General features: G+C 45.8%; 2 protein-coding genes across 7 annotated transcripts in view; one reads left to right on the forward strand and one right to left on the reverse strand.

Moving 5' to 3' along the window:
* PRKCQ (protein kinase C theta) overlaps window positions 1-12509 on the reverse strand; it is an 826629-nt gene that overhangs the window by 560149 nt on the left and 253971 nt on the right. The window lies entirely within an intron of this gene.
* Window positions 1-12509, forward strand: part of PODXL (podocalyxin like) — a 40365-nt gene that overhangs the window by 18522 nt on the left and 9334 nt on the right. For 4 of the 6 annotated variants that reach the window (XM_010712933.2, XM_010712988.2, XM_010713116.2 and 1 more), the window contains exons 2-4: window positions 6866-7732; window positions 9486-9646; window positions 10581-10646. In XM_010712933.2, coding sequence (XP_010711235.1) covers window positions 6866-7732; window positions 9486-9646; window positions 10581-10646 — 1094 coding nt within the window. The remainder of the gene's footprint in view (window positions 1-6865; window positions 7733-9485; window positions 9647-10580; window positions 10647-12509) is intronic. The other 2 variants (XM_010713057.2, XM_010713198.2) reach the window with 1 other exon arrangement.

Genomic DNA, 12509 nt, shown 5'->3' on the forward strand with positions numbered 1-12509 from the left:
ACTTCTGCAGAAATAGAGAGCTAAATATACCAGGCTTTATGTCCTTCAGCCACTGGCTGCAGGTGGAAAACTCTCTTGCTGAGCTTTGTATGAAGGAGATTGCTGCTCCTTTGATACAGGAGGTCATCTCACTGCAACAAATCTTGCTTCAAAGAAACAAGGCCATCACAGGATGACTCCACTCTGATGGCACAGAGGAGGTATGAGAAGGGCAGGAACATGGCTCTGAGCTTCAGAGCATCCGCCTGGGCTGAGACACGCAGCTTTTTTGGCTTCTGCTCCCAGTGTTTCCGCTCCAGCAGCTCCACTACAGCTTCCTGAGCAATGAGGCATTTCTGCATGGGCTGCAAAGGGCCCCCGTTTCATTTTGCAGCCTGGGAAAGGTGTGGAGATGGAGCAGATGCTCTTCCAAATCCCAGCAACCCCAATGGAAAGAGGATGTTTCCAAGCTCAGTGATAATGTCAGGGAGTAGAATGTGTCTGTGTGTCTGTTTGCCTCCCTGACAACCTTGTGTGAAGGCTTTTCATTTTCCACAGTAGTCTTCCTGTCTGCTTTTGATTGTTTTTTCCTCTTCACTTCCTAGATAGCTATAGCCTGTCCGTGAGAAGAGTCGTGGAGACACATGGCCTAAATAGGATGTTCAGAGGCATGCTCCTAAATAAAATGTGCCATGTGTATTCGTGACAGGCTGAACTGGAGCTTGGTCCGCCTTGTTGCCTGTGTCTGGAGGTGACCATACAGATGGCACTACCTGGAATGGACCAGTTGGATCCTCTTGGGTGGAAGATGCCACTGTCCGATCTCAATTTCACAACAGTACCCAGTCCTCAAAGGGAAACTCAGGAGAGGACCAAGTGTGGTGTGAAGGACAACTTAATGAGAATGTTTTTGAGAAGACAGGAGTGTGAAGTGCTGAGATCCTTCTGCTCCACCAGTCCGCTGGGCAGTCATTAATTAGCGTGGCAAAGAAATGCATTTCTGCCTCCCAAAATGCAGTGTTTAGAGAGGCCAAGGGAGTGAAGAGGAGAGAGGCTGGGATTGCAGGGGAAGAGCAGTGTGTCCAATAGGGAGACATGCCTTTGGATGATCTTTAATATTTGTCATGCTTCCAAATGAAACAGCAGACAAGCTGAGCTGGCTGAAATACAGAAAGAGCTGATGGGGAATTTGTTAATGAGGCATATTTCTCATCAGAAAATGCCAGTTCATCAGAACCTGCATTTCAGGGGCCTGTGTCACAATCCTGGCGCTAAAGATGGCACTAAAGATGCCTCAGGACACAGGTGGATTTCTTGGCTAAAACCAAGGCGGTTTGTCAGTATTATTGCCTTGATTTCATGGTCACTCACATGCAAGAGCTAATCTGCACCAAATTGCAGGGTCGTATCAATAAAGCCTCATCACAGCAGAATCAAGGAGGTTCCCTGCTGAAAACAAGCCTGGTGGTTTTAAACCAGAGTCCAACAATGCTCATTTCTTTCCTGAGCAATGCTGCAGTGCTAATTAGACTCAACCATCAGGTCTCGTCTTTAATATTTTGAAATGCAGTGCTGTCAAAAACGTTTTGCAACCATTTTTCTTCTGGCAGGATTTTGGAGAGGATAAAAAGCCATGTATCAGCAAATTGGATTGACAGATGAGTGTCTGAAAGTGCTCTGTCAGCAGCTGTTGGACCTTTCTTCACCTACTCACCTGGGAAGCCAAGTTGCTCTATGGCCTGGCTGAAAACATTTTGTAATGTTGATGGTGAGATCAGCAGCAAAGCGGGCAGGCAGTGCCATCTTCAAGAAGGTGTATTGTTTTGATGACAGAATCACAGAGTTGCAAGGGCTGCAAGGGACTTCTGAGGATCCAGTCCTCTTACCAAAGCAGGTTCCCTACAGTGGGTCATACAGGAGAGTGTCCAGCTGGGTCTTCAATATCTCCATGATATCTCATGATGTTGAAGATGCATCTTTGCCAAGGGTAAGAGTAACATGAATGCTAACTTACTGTATCCCTCACCAAAATCCCAGCAGGGAGTTTGGAAGGATGATGCTGTTTGGATCCCATCTTGCCCTAAACAAAGAGTTAAAGAGCCCAAGAGCCTCTACACAAGCAAAATCAAAAATCCCAGCAAAGTGACCACTGGCTTTGGTAGCCCAGCTGAATTCCAGGATAAATAACTCTACACTGTGATACTCTGCCAATCTGGACACCCTCACAGTTTTGAAAGGAGGTGACAAATTTCCTGTCCACTGCAGTGACTGTGTGCTGTTCCTGCTCAGACAGGGCTGCATTTTTTCAGGGATAAAGCACTCCACTTGATCAGGAGCATCCTCACTGACTTTGGTCCATGCAGTCCCCTGGCAATGACCACTCCTGTAGCCTCAGCCCCGGCTCTCCCTTTGACAGACACAACCCATTGCCCCTATTTTATCAGAAAAAACTGCAAAAGGAGAGGAAAATAGGAACTTCCTAAAACCTGGCTCATATCCCCTCCCCTTCCCCCGTTGCTGGGTCTCTGCAGCTTTCTCATCCCGCCTTGGGAGGAGCAGGAGCCGGCTGGCGCGAGGCTTTGAGCCGGGTTCAGCCCACCGGCATGGGGTGTGTCACCCACCATTTCCTAAGTTATTCTTTCGGGCTTCCTTTTCTCACTATTAATAGATTTTTAGCCAATCTGAGCCATTTCAAAAAGGTGGTCAAGGGGGGGGAGGTGTTCCTGAAATAGGAAGCGGGAAGCTCTTGGGAAGGGAATTAATTGAACCAGAGGAGCTGCATGGAGAGGAGGTGGCTTTGGATGGACAGGACATGTCCTTTCACTTTGCGTTTTGCACGGATGTGTTTCCTTTTTTGTTTTGTGCTCCAACTCGTGGCCTTTCCAACCAAGCTGCTTCCCTCCAAGCTTCTACAGTTGGATGTGAGGAAAATGCTCTTCTCAGAAAGAGTGGTGAGATATTGGCAAGGCTGCCCAGGGAGGTGGTGGAGTTACCATCCCTGTGGGTGTTCAAGCAAAGGGCAGATGTGGCACTGAGGGACGTGATTTGTGGGCATGGGGATGATGGGTTGGACTTGATGATCTTGGAAGTCTTTTCTAACCTTGATGATGCTATGATTCTGTGCTTTTCCCCAGCTTGAAAAGTACCATCTTCTGTGACATGGTTCTGATCACTTATGCATCACTTTGTGGCATGGTTGGTGATGGTTTCCAACAGATGAAAATTGTTACCCTCAATTGATCATGAAATGAGTTGCATTGGCAAAAGCCACCACACTTTTCCCTTCATATTTTAGGTGATTTTTCACATCTTAACCAAGCATTCCAACAGCAACCCCATCCAGAAGCACTCAGGGGTCTGAGTCCAGCCTCCCTTGGGGATAAGCAAGCTGAGCTTCACAGGTAGCAATAACAGAAAGTTCTCTTCCCTCCGGGGCTGTCCCCATCATGAAGACACCATATCACCAATACAGTCGTGGGATGCTTATCCGGAAATGAAATCATGTTTTCACAGTGTACTCATTTCCTCTAAGCCATTTGGCCATCATGCACATCAGGTAGATTTCTATTGCCCAGCACAGAAATACAAGGTTTTGTGGGTTGTTTTTTTTTTCAGAGGCATTTAGAAGAAGAGAGATGCAACTTCATAGCTCCTATGCTTTGCTAGTTTTCCTTAAAATGAAGAACTGATGATGGTCCAAAAAAGTGAAATCAAATAATCATCTTTCCCCTGTCAAAATGCAGACAGGAAGGTCAGGGGCAGATAGGATTTCTTCTGCCTTCTTTACAACAAAGATGAAGAACCCCAGCTGAAACTCAAGTGAACTTTCCTTCAGGCTGCTGGGTGGGATCCTGTGCTGTTAAGGGGTGTGCTAGCTCAGAGAACTTCTCCTCCATCCTCTTTCTCTCTCTTAGTACGCATTAAATCCTTTTATCTCTGGGGCTCATGGCGTGAAAGGATCATTCTTTTCCTGCAGAAAGACATACTATATCTTTTGTGACCAATCTTCATGCTGAAGGGGTGCTGAGCATAATCCTGTCCTGTCTGCCTTTTATTGTTGTCAGCCTGTGGTTGCAGGGGTTTTCTCTCTTACGTTTCAATCAAATCCTATTCATTTCTTCTGCTGAGGACAGTCATCAGGCAGCATTGGCCACTAGCCCAGGAAAACGGGCTTATTACCAGTTATTACCCCCAGGTCCAACACAGAAATTTGGAACGAGTGAGGAGGAAGAGATAAAAAATATTGCTCAGAAGTCTAAAAGAGATACAAGGCATGGAAGGAAAACTGTGCCTCGTAGACTTGCATGCTCTTGCAGGTTGTTGTGTATTTATTCCTACTTGGAGATTAATATTTGCTAGGCTTCTGAAAAACTTGAAGCAGAGTCCCTGGACAAACAGCAGGTATTAAGCCCTGGGCAATAAAACTGCAGAAAGCTCTGCAGCCCAAGAACCACAGCAGCATCTGGCACCATATGTAACTGCAGTGAAAAAAAACAATTTAATTTAATGCAACAGGAGAGCAAAGGTAAATTTCACTGACAGATGAAGACACAAAAATCTGTAGGACAGATGTGGGGGTGTTTTCATGGGGGGACATTATCTTCTCTGAAAGAGTGGTTGGGCACTGGCAGAGGCTGCCCTGGGAGGTGGTGGAGTCCCCATCCCTGGAGGTGTTCAAGGAAAGGGCAGATGTGGCATTGGGGGATGTGGTTAGTGGGCAACATTGGTTGGACTACATGATCTTAGTGGTCTTTTCCAATCTTAATGCTTCTGTAATTCAGATAATATGAGCATAGATCCTCCGTGGAAGGAGGGTCTCACTCATCTGTAGCTGTGGAAGATACAGCAGCAGCCCAGATGAGCTAGTGTGGAGGCTAGAATGGAAATGGTACTTTCAGATCAAGTTTGGGATGGAAGATCTTTCACAAAGAAATTTCCAGTGTCCATTTGCTTCTGGGACAGGGATGGGTTATGAAAAGGAAGTAGCATTAGTGGGAGATTTCCTCCACCTTCCTTCCGACCCTTTCTTTATTTACAGCCCTTTTATATTTTATATTTAGAGTATGGATGTTTTTTCCCTTTGTCATCAAAGTTTCTGTCAGGCTTTTACAGCCTTATTTATGGGATAGATCCATTTTGTATCTAACTGGATGCCTGGTCTCCAGCTTAGAATCATAGAATCATAAGGGTTGGAAAAGATCTCTAAGGTCATCTAATCCAACCATCAACCCATTCCCACCATGCACACTAGCCATGTCCCTCAGTGCCACCTCTCCACACCTCTTGAGCACCTCCAGGAATGGTGATTCCATGAGTTCCCTCATCAGCCTTTTCCAATGCTTCACCATTCCTTCTGAGAATAATTTTTTCAAAATCCCCAGCCAGCACCCAGCACTGGTGTTTTGTTTCCTTTGCTATTTTTCTCCTAAAGATGGCAGTCAGTCTAATGGAAAATATGACTTCTCTCTGTAAATGGTCTTTACCTGCAGATGTGGTGGGAATGTTTCCTTACAAGCCCAGATTTTCCTAAAATAATTCACACTGCTGGTTTGCTCAGCTTACATCATGAAGGTGTTTTCAGAATGGCTGCTCCTGGTGGCTTGGCTTGGCAGGGTCTGTTCAGATTAGATTTTCCCAGTGGTATGAATCTCAAAAACTTGAGCTTCCATCAGATCTTGGAAGCATAACCAGTGCCGATAAACAGGCCATGGAAGAGAAGATGCCTTATCTGCATGCCAACACAGAGAAATGAAGCAGGTCTCTAGAGAGCAGCATCTAACCTTGCAAGTTTCCTGCTTTGGGCAGTTGGGAACAATATACAAGGAGGGGCATGGGGGAAAAAATAGCCTTCTTTTGTACTGTTGTCAAATGGAAGAAACACCCCAGAATCAGTTGGTTTCTTTTTACTGCAGACAGATGCACTGATGAAGTGACTCAGTGAAATCTGCATTTTCTGAAAGGTGGAAAATTGGTCGAGACTTTCCTGGGGTGAAATTGAGCAGGTGCCCAGAAATGGCAGTTCCATGTGCAATGGGGGAAGATTATCTCTGTGGCAGTGGATGGAGCTCCTGCTGTGATTACAAACAGAAAAACAGACCCGAATTTTATATCCAGTTTCATAGTGAATATACCACATTTCAGTGTTGCAGGATGTTGCTGCTGTTGGAGACTTGTCTTCTGTTAGGCAAGCTGTCCTTCAGAGCGTGCCCCTCAGAAACACTTTCATAACTTTAGAATTTAAATTACTCTTCAGAAATTAACTGCAGATCTCATTCTTTTTCATGGACAGCCCTCTTTGCATTGAGAACAAGTTTTGTACCCACCGAGGTAATGCCAGCTCTCAATAAAGGTCTTTGTAGCTTTCCTCAAAGAGTATGAAGTAATGACAAAAGTAGCATTTTTATGTGATGTTTCAGGGTGTACAAATGTGAGTTACTGAGGCTTTTTATAACAGTAAAAAAAAAACCAAAACAATAAGTTAAGCAAACAAGTAGTTGTAATTTGGTGACAGCTGATGTGAACATCCTTGAAATTAAAATTATGCAATTTTCCAAGTAAATGTGTTTTGTATTTAACTGCAAGATCTATCTAGTGTTGACCCACTCTTTCAGAATGAGTATAATAAATATGCTTTCCATAGATCTCCTTGCTCTTCCTTCTCATCCTCTGCTCTGTTTTCCACTGGATGCACTGATATCAGAATGTGGTTCTCACCAAGAATTTAGAAGGCATGAGTCAAGCCCTGAGTTAATGACTTATGGGTTCTGGTCAGCATTTGTTTTTGCAAATCATAGAATCATAGATATATAAAATACCTGTTTGGGGTGGAAACCAAGGGAAGTGTCCCTAATTCAAAGTTTGTCTTGGCCTTCCTGCTTTTCCCTAGGTGTCAGTTCTAAGGATAATGATACTGCTACAAATCTGGTCACAGCGAGCCCAGAAGAAAGTAAACAGATCACCACTGTTACAGTCACCACCAGCAAGGTGCAAGAGAGCAATTCTGCAAGTGAACCAAAAGGCACATCTCCCACCACTGCGATGTCCTCCACCACAGTTCAAGAGGCAGCCACTGCAAGCAAACCACATAACTCTTCAGCACCATCCGTCCCACCATCATCAATCACTGCCACCCAGAGGATCAGCACTACAAGCCCACAGGAAAACACACCATCCACTCCTGCATTGATACACACCTCAGTTCAAACCACCAAGACCACAGACAGACCAGATGACCCATCACATGCCTCAGTGGCATCAACCAACGCATCTCAGCAGGTCAGCTCTTCAGCCAGCCCCACAGCCCCAACAGCCACCTCTTCTGCCTCCTCCAGTGCTACACAGCAGAAGACGAGACCTCCAGACAGCTCAGAAAGCTTACTCACCAAACCCAGTGCAAGTCCTACTTCCACTCAAGTGACCAACCCTTCATCTGTCCCAGTAGTCTTAATGACTGCTGTCTCAGCATCTCCACACACAGCAGGCAGTGAAAGCTCTGCTGTGGACCAGTTGAGCAGCACTGTGTCGAGCTCTGGAGTCTTAGCAAGCAGCCTTGTAGTCAAGGACCACAGTGTCCCTCCTACTACATCTGCTACCAACCAGCATCAGCCTTCTCCCACTTCTCCAGTCCAGAAATGTGAACTTACCCCTCATACTGGATCCGTGTCCTCTACCAGCAGTAAAACATCTCTGTCTTCACCATCTGGTACCACAAAGAAGGCCACAGTCAAAACCGCCATGACAATTCCTACAGCAGGTATCAGAAGATTAAAACCGTGATTTCTTGGGTTGGGGAGCCCTTTGGTGGTCTTTTCCTTTGAGTAATCCATCCACCTCCCTGTCATTATGGGTTACTAACGCCTTGTCCAATTTTAGGACTGTCCAGCATAGCTGTTTCCATGACCACCAGTTGTTTATGTCCCTGTTGCCATCAGTGGAGACTGAGTCAGCAAAATTCAAGGCATGGATCATCTGATGAAATACTTTCAGATGGAGCAAGCTGTGCCCCAGCCACAGCTGACTGCAATGACTCGATCTCCAATGACTGCAAAAGGGAGCGATGGGTTCAGAAGTAGTGTGACATTGTTGAGTTGACAGCACCCCAAATGCTGAACACGGAAGAGCCTTAATAAAGCTGACAGCTTGGTGGGCATGCTCAGAAAATAAGCTTTAGATGACTAAGGAGATTTTGTGGTTAAACTCTGAGTCTGTAACCTCTAAGAACTCAGAGCAGTTGGTAGGATTTTTATCGCTGCTGCGGGGGTTTTGGCTGCTGACTTTGTAATAGCGCCCATGTGGTGTTTCGGATCCAGCTGAACACCAGTGGTGTGCTTTTTCTATACCTCCAGAGCTTTATGGAGTTATGTTAGTCCACAAATGTCTTGGCAAGGCACACTTCAAACATCCCTTTGGTATTTTGTCCTGTAGCATTTAAGGGAGGCAATCCCACTGTGGGAGCGTGAAGCTTTCAGACTTAGGTGGGATTGTGAGTTGAGCTCATCTGGCTGCACGCGGAAGCTTGTGATGGCACTGATACCCTTCATTATCCTCCTGTGGAGAACATATAGTTGACCCAGTTTCCAGTTACCTGCCACTCAAAAAAACCCATCTCCCTCAGCCCTCCAGATCCTCCATGTTGCCAGTATCACCAAATGGGTCATAGCCTCAAAGCAACACCTTTGACTTCCAAGCCATGTTTCAAGCGTTTTAGCAGCCAGGATAGGTGAAATGACTGTCTTTGCACAGAATACCTCAGGTTGGGTATGAGGAAAAATTTATTTTCAGAAGGAGTGGTGGGGCATTGGCACAGGCTGCCCAGGGAGGTGATGGAGTCACTGTCCCTGGAGGTGCTCAGGAAACATGGAGATGTGGTACTGAGAGGCATGGGTTAGTGAGCATGGTGGGGATGGGTTGATGGTTGGTCTTCATGACCTTACTGGTCTTTCCAATCTTAATGACTCTGATTCCATGATTCTTTGATTCTTTCCTCTCAGCCTCCATAGAATGGTTCTGCATTATAGGGTGAACTATGAAATTGTATTGATTCAAATTTGGCCTCAAACAGTGAGCATGAAAAGGTTAAGAAATCTTTGCATTCTACAGTCAGGTGGGAGAATGCATCACAAATACATGTTTTTGAAGTTAATCCACTCCTAGAGCCTCTAGAAGGTGTGCAGGGAGAAAAGTGTCCCTCATCTTTGCTGTAATAAAGGCAGGACTCCCCAAAACAGTGAGGCTGTAAATAGGACATAGCATTTAAATTCTCATTGTCACAATTTAAGAAAACAAGGATGCAAATCCTTAAACAGATCTGGGAAGTCAGAGACTGCTGTTTTCCTTGCACTATTCCCATTGCACAAGAAATCATAAGATGCTATAGCAATCAAAAGGACTACAGACTGAACTCTGTTAGCTGGGTTCAGCCTCTCACCAATGGAGCTGTGTCAGCTGTATCCTTTATACTGTCTCATTGACTGTCTGCTTTTTTTTTTTTCCCCTGTATATTGGAGACCCAGCATACACAAGCCAAGGAGACAGATCTGTGACACACAAACCTGGAGTTACTGCTCAGAGCCCCACCAGTGCACCACCACCAGCACCAACCCTTGGAGGCCAGATGGAGAGCAAGAGGCCTGACCAGTCACACCTGAATGTGTCTCTCCAAAATGAGGTAATGTGACCTACGGAAAGGTGGGCACTTCCTAATGTCCAGAACAAAGCTAAAAAGGGCACTGAGTCTTCCTGAATGGCCTCTGTTGAGTTGGGAGCTTGATCAGGCTGTTCCCTGGAGAGTGGTGGCGAGGCACGTCTGGTGCAAATAATCTTTTTTGGGTGGGATCTCATAGCAGGGAGCTGCATTTTATCCCCAGATTACACTGATTTTTAGCTGGAATTGCATGCAGATGTAAAACTGCAGCTCACCTCGCTGTATGTGCCTGTTTCAGAGAGAGATCTGTCTTGTGAAACAGAAGGTAGCAAAATAAGAATGGATAAAGCCTTCCTTCACATAGCTTTCCAGAGACATGGAAGATGGAGGTGAAAGGAGCTCTGGGTGCTGAATAGGGAAGAACAGAAATTTGGAAAGAGAAGTGTAATGGAGGGCAGGATTTGCCTTGAGGTGGACTAGAACATGATGAGAGGGCAAAGACTGCAATTCAGCGTAAACCCCACATGGATAATAAAAGCAGAAAATGGCTTGGTAAGGGCAGGGCAGTCTAAAAATGCAAGCCAGAACAATGAAAGATTCCAGTGCTAGAGGGGAGGGAAAGGGATCCTGTTTCTAAATGTTCATTATTTGTAGGGTGGAACTGCATCATGGCTCACATGCATGGATCTTCCTCCTGCCCACGCTAATTCCCAGTTTGTACTGCAAATGCTAAACCTATTTTGGGAAACGTATTAGCAGATGTACTCCAGGCAACCCTTTGAATTACCCAGGAGAACTCTTATCACACGAAATGGTTGAGTGGAGGAATACAGGACCTTATTTATTTTGATAAAGCAGATCAGAGCTTTTGTTGAGTTGTCTTATGGTTTTATCAGTGGTGGACTGTCCTTCAGCCTACAGCAGTGATCTGACAGTTGCTTTTCTTCTGTCTTTCCAGGTGATTTGTGAAGACCAAATACAAGAGATGTGGCCCATCATGAATCTGAAAGAAGCAAAAACTTGTGTAAGTGTGGGTTCCATTTGTTTTCTTCTGCAGGGCAAGCAGCTGGGGCTGCTGACAGAGATCAGCTTATAACCTGCAGCACTCTTAAGCATGTGAGCCTACAGAGATGACACTAATTGCTTCTAAATATGCAAATATTTCGGGGATGTAAAATGGTAAATGCAAACCTACATCCAGCAGTATCTCTCAGTGGGAGATGTGACCAAAGCAGATTTCCGTGCCTTGTTCAAGGGGAGGGACTCACTCAGCCATGTCTCAGAGAAGAGAATGAGAAGTTCTAGAAGGTGAAACCATCGCTCTTCAAGAGCTAATGGGGAAGCTCTGCCTTTGACTTCAGAGGGGCCAGAAGTTCTTCCCCAAATCCCAAAGCATTTGAGGGTGGCTTGAGCTGCAGAGCAACCAGGAAACACAGCAGCCAGGATGCTGGGGCTTGATTGGTTCTTTGATACTAAATCAACTCTCAGAAAATATGAAGATAATCAAGAAGTTCTTTTTCATTTGTTTCAAACCCTCTCTGGGAGCAGCGAGTGGTTAACTGTAGTTCCAAGGTGAGGGAAAGGCGAACCCAACCCAAGAGCAGACACAAGACTCCTTATCCTGGAGGTTGTCCACTGCTGGCTTTTCTGATGAATACCCACCTGCAAAAGTATTCTTGTGGGAACGACAGGTTTATTGTAATAGATGGGATTAGATGGAATGGTTAGGTAGCATTTTTGAGTAGATTGAAGTTTTAGCTTTATGGTAAAGAGCAAGAGCAAATGCCAAATCTTGACTTCTCAGAAGGAGTGTTGGACATTGGCAGAGGCTGCCCAGCAAGGTGGTGGAGTCACCATCCCTGGAGCTGCTCATGAACACGGCAGATGTGGCACTGAGGGACATGGTTAGTGGGCATGGTGGGGGATGGGTTGATGGTTGACCTTAGTTTTTCCAACCATAATGATTCTATGGTGTTGCACCAGTAAGCAGTGGGGTTAGTGGACATCACAGCTTGGCATTCTCCATGCTTGCTGGTGAGCCAGCAAGTCTGCTGCACTGCTTTCCTTGGTTCCTCTGGGTATAATAACCATCAGAAATGGTGTTAGTGCTAAATGCCTCTTGAAACAGCTGCTGAAGGACTGCAAGGGTGCATCCTCCCATAGCATCCTTCTCTGCTGCCAAAACACCTCCCAACTGTCCACTTCCCATTCGGCAAATTCATGAAAGCTCTGCTACATTTTGTGCCTCCCAAGCTGAGCAGATATCAGAAATGGCACTATCTGGCTTCCCTGCTTTGTAGGCCCAGTAAATGAGTCTGTAATCAAAGCTTGAGAGCAAAGTGAAAGAATCTTTTGCATTTTGCAGCCCGTGGGAAAACAGGAAAATGTGCACTATAAGGAGAAGTGTTCCAGAAATGGCTCAAATCCTGGTTTCTAAGATCGAGCCAGCACTGGGAATGCACTGTGCTGAAAGCTCGGCTCATGAGGAGCTGGGCAAAGTGAGAGCAATGCAGGGATAGGGAATGTGTCCATGTCACACCTGGCAGCAAAGGTGGCATTGCAGACCTCCCTTGTGCCCCTGTGGCATCAGCAGTGGGGCAAGGAGGGACCCTGGCAAAAGGCTGGGAATCAAAGCGCTGCACTGTGGTTTCTCCAGCTGCAATAAATTCAGAAATAACTCAAAATAATCACAGAATCGTAGAATGTTCCAGGTTGGAAGAGACCCACACTGACCATTGAGTCAAATTCGTGGCTCCAGGCAGCAGCACCCAAAATCCAAACCCTATGTTGGAAGGCACTGTCCAAATGCTCCTTGAGCTCCAGCAGAGCAGAGCCGTGCCCTCTGCCCTGGGGAGCAGATACACAGTTGGTACATGCAGTTGAGCAG

The sequence above is a fragment of the Meleagris gallopavo genome, chromosome 1 (genome assembly GCF_000146605.3).
Source record: "Meleagris gallopavo isolate NT-WF06-2002-E0010 breed Aviagen turkey brand Nicholas breeding stock chromosome 1, Turkey_5.1, whole genome shotgun sequence".
NCBI classification, from domain to species: Eukaryota; Metazoa; Chordata; class Aves; order Galliformes; family Phasianidae; genus Meleagris; species Meleagris gallopavo.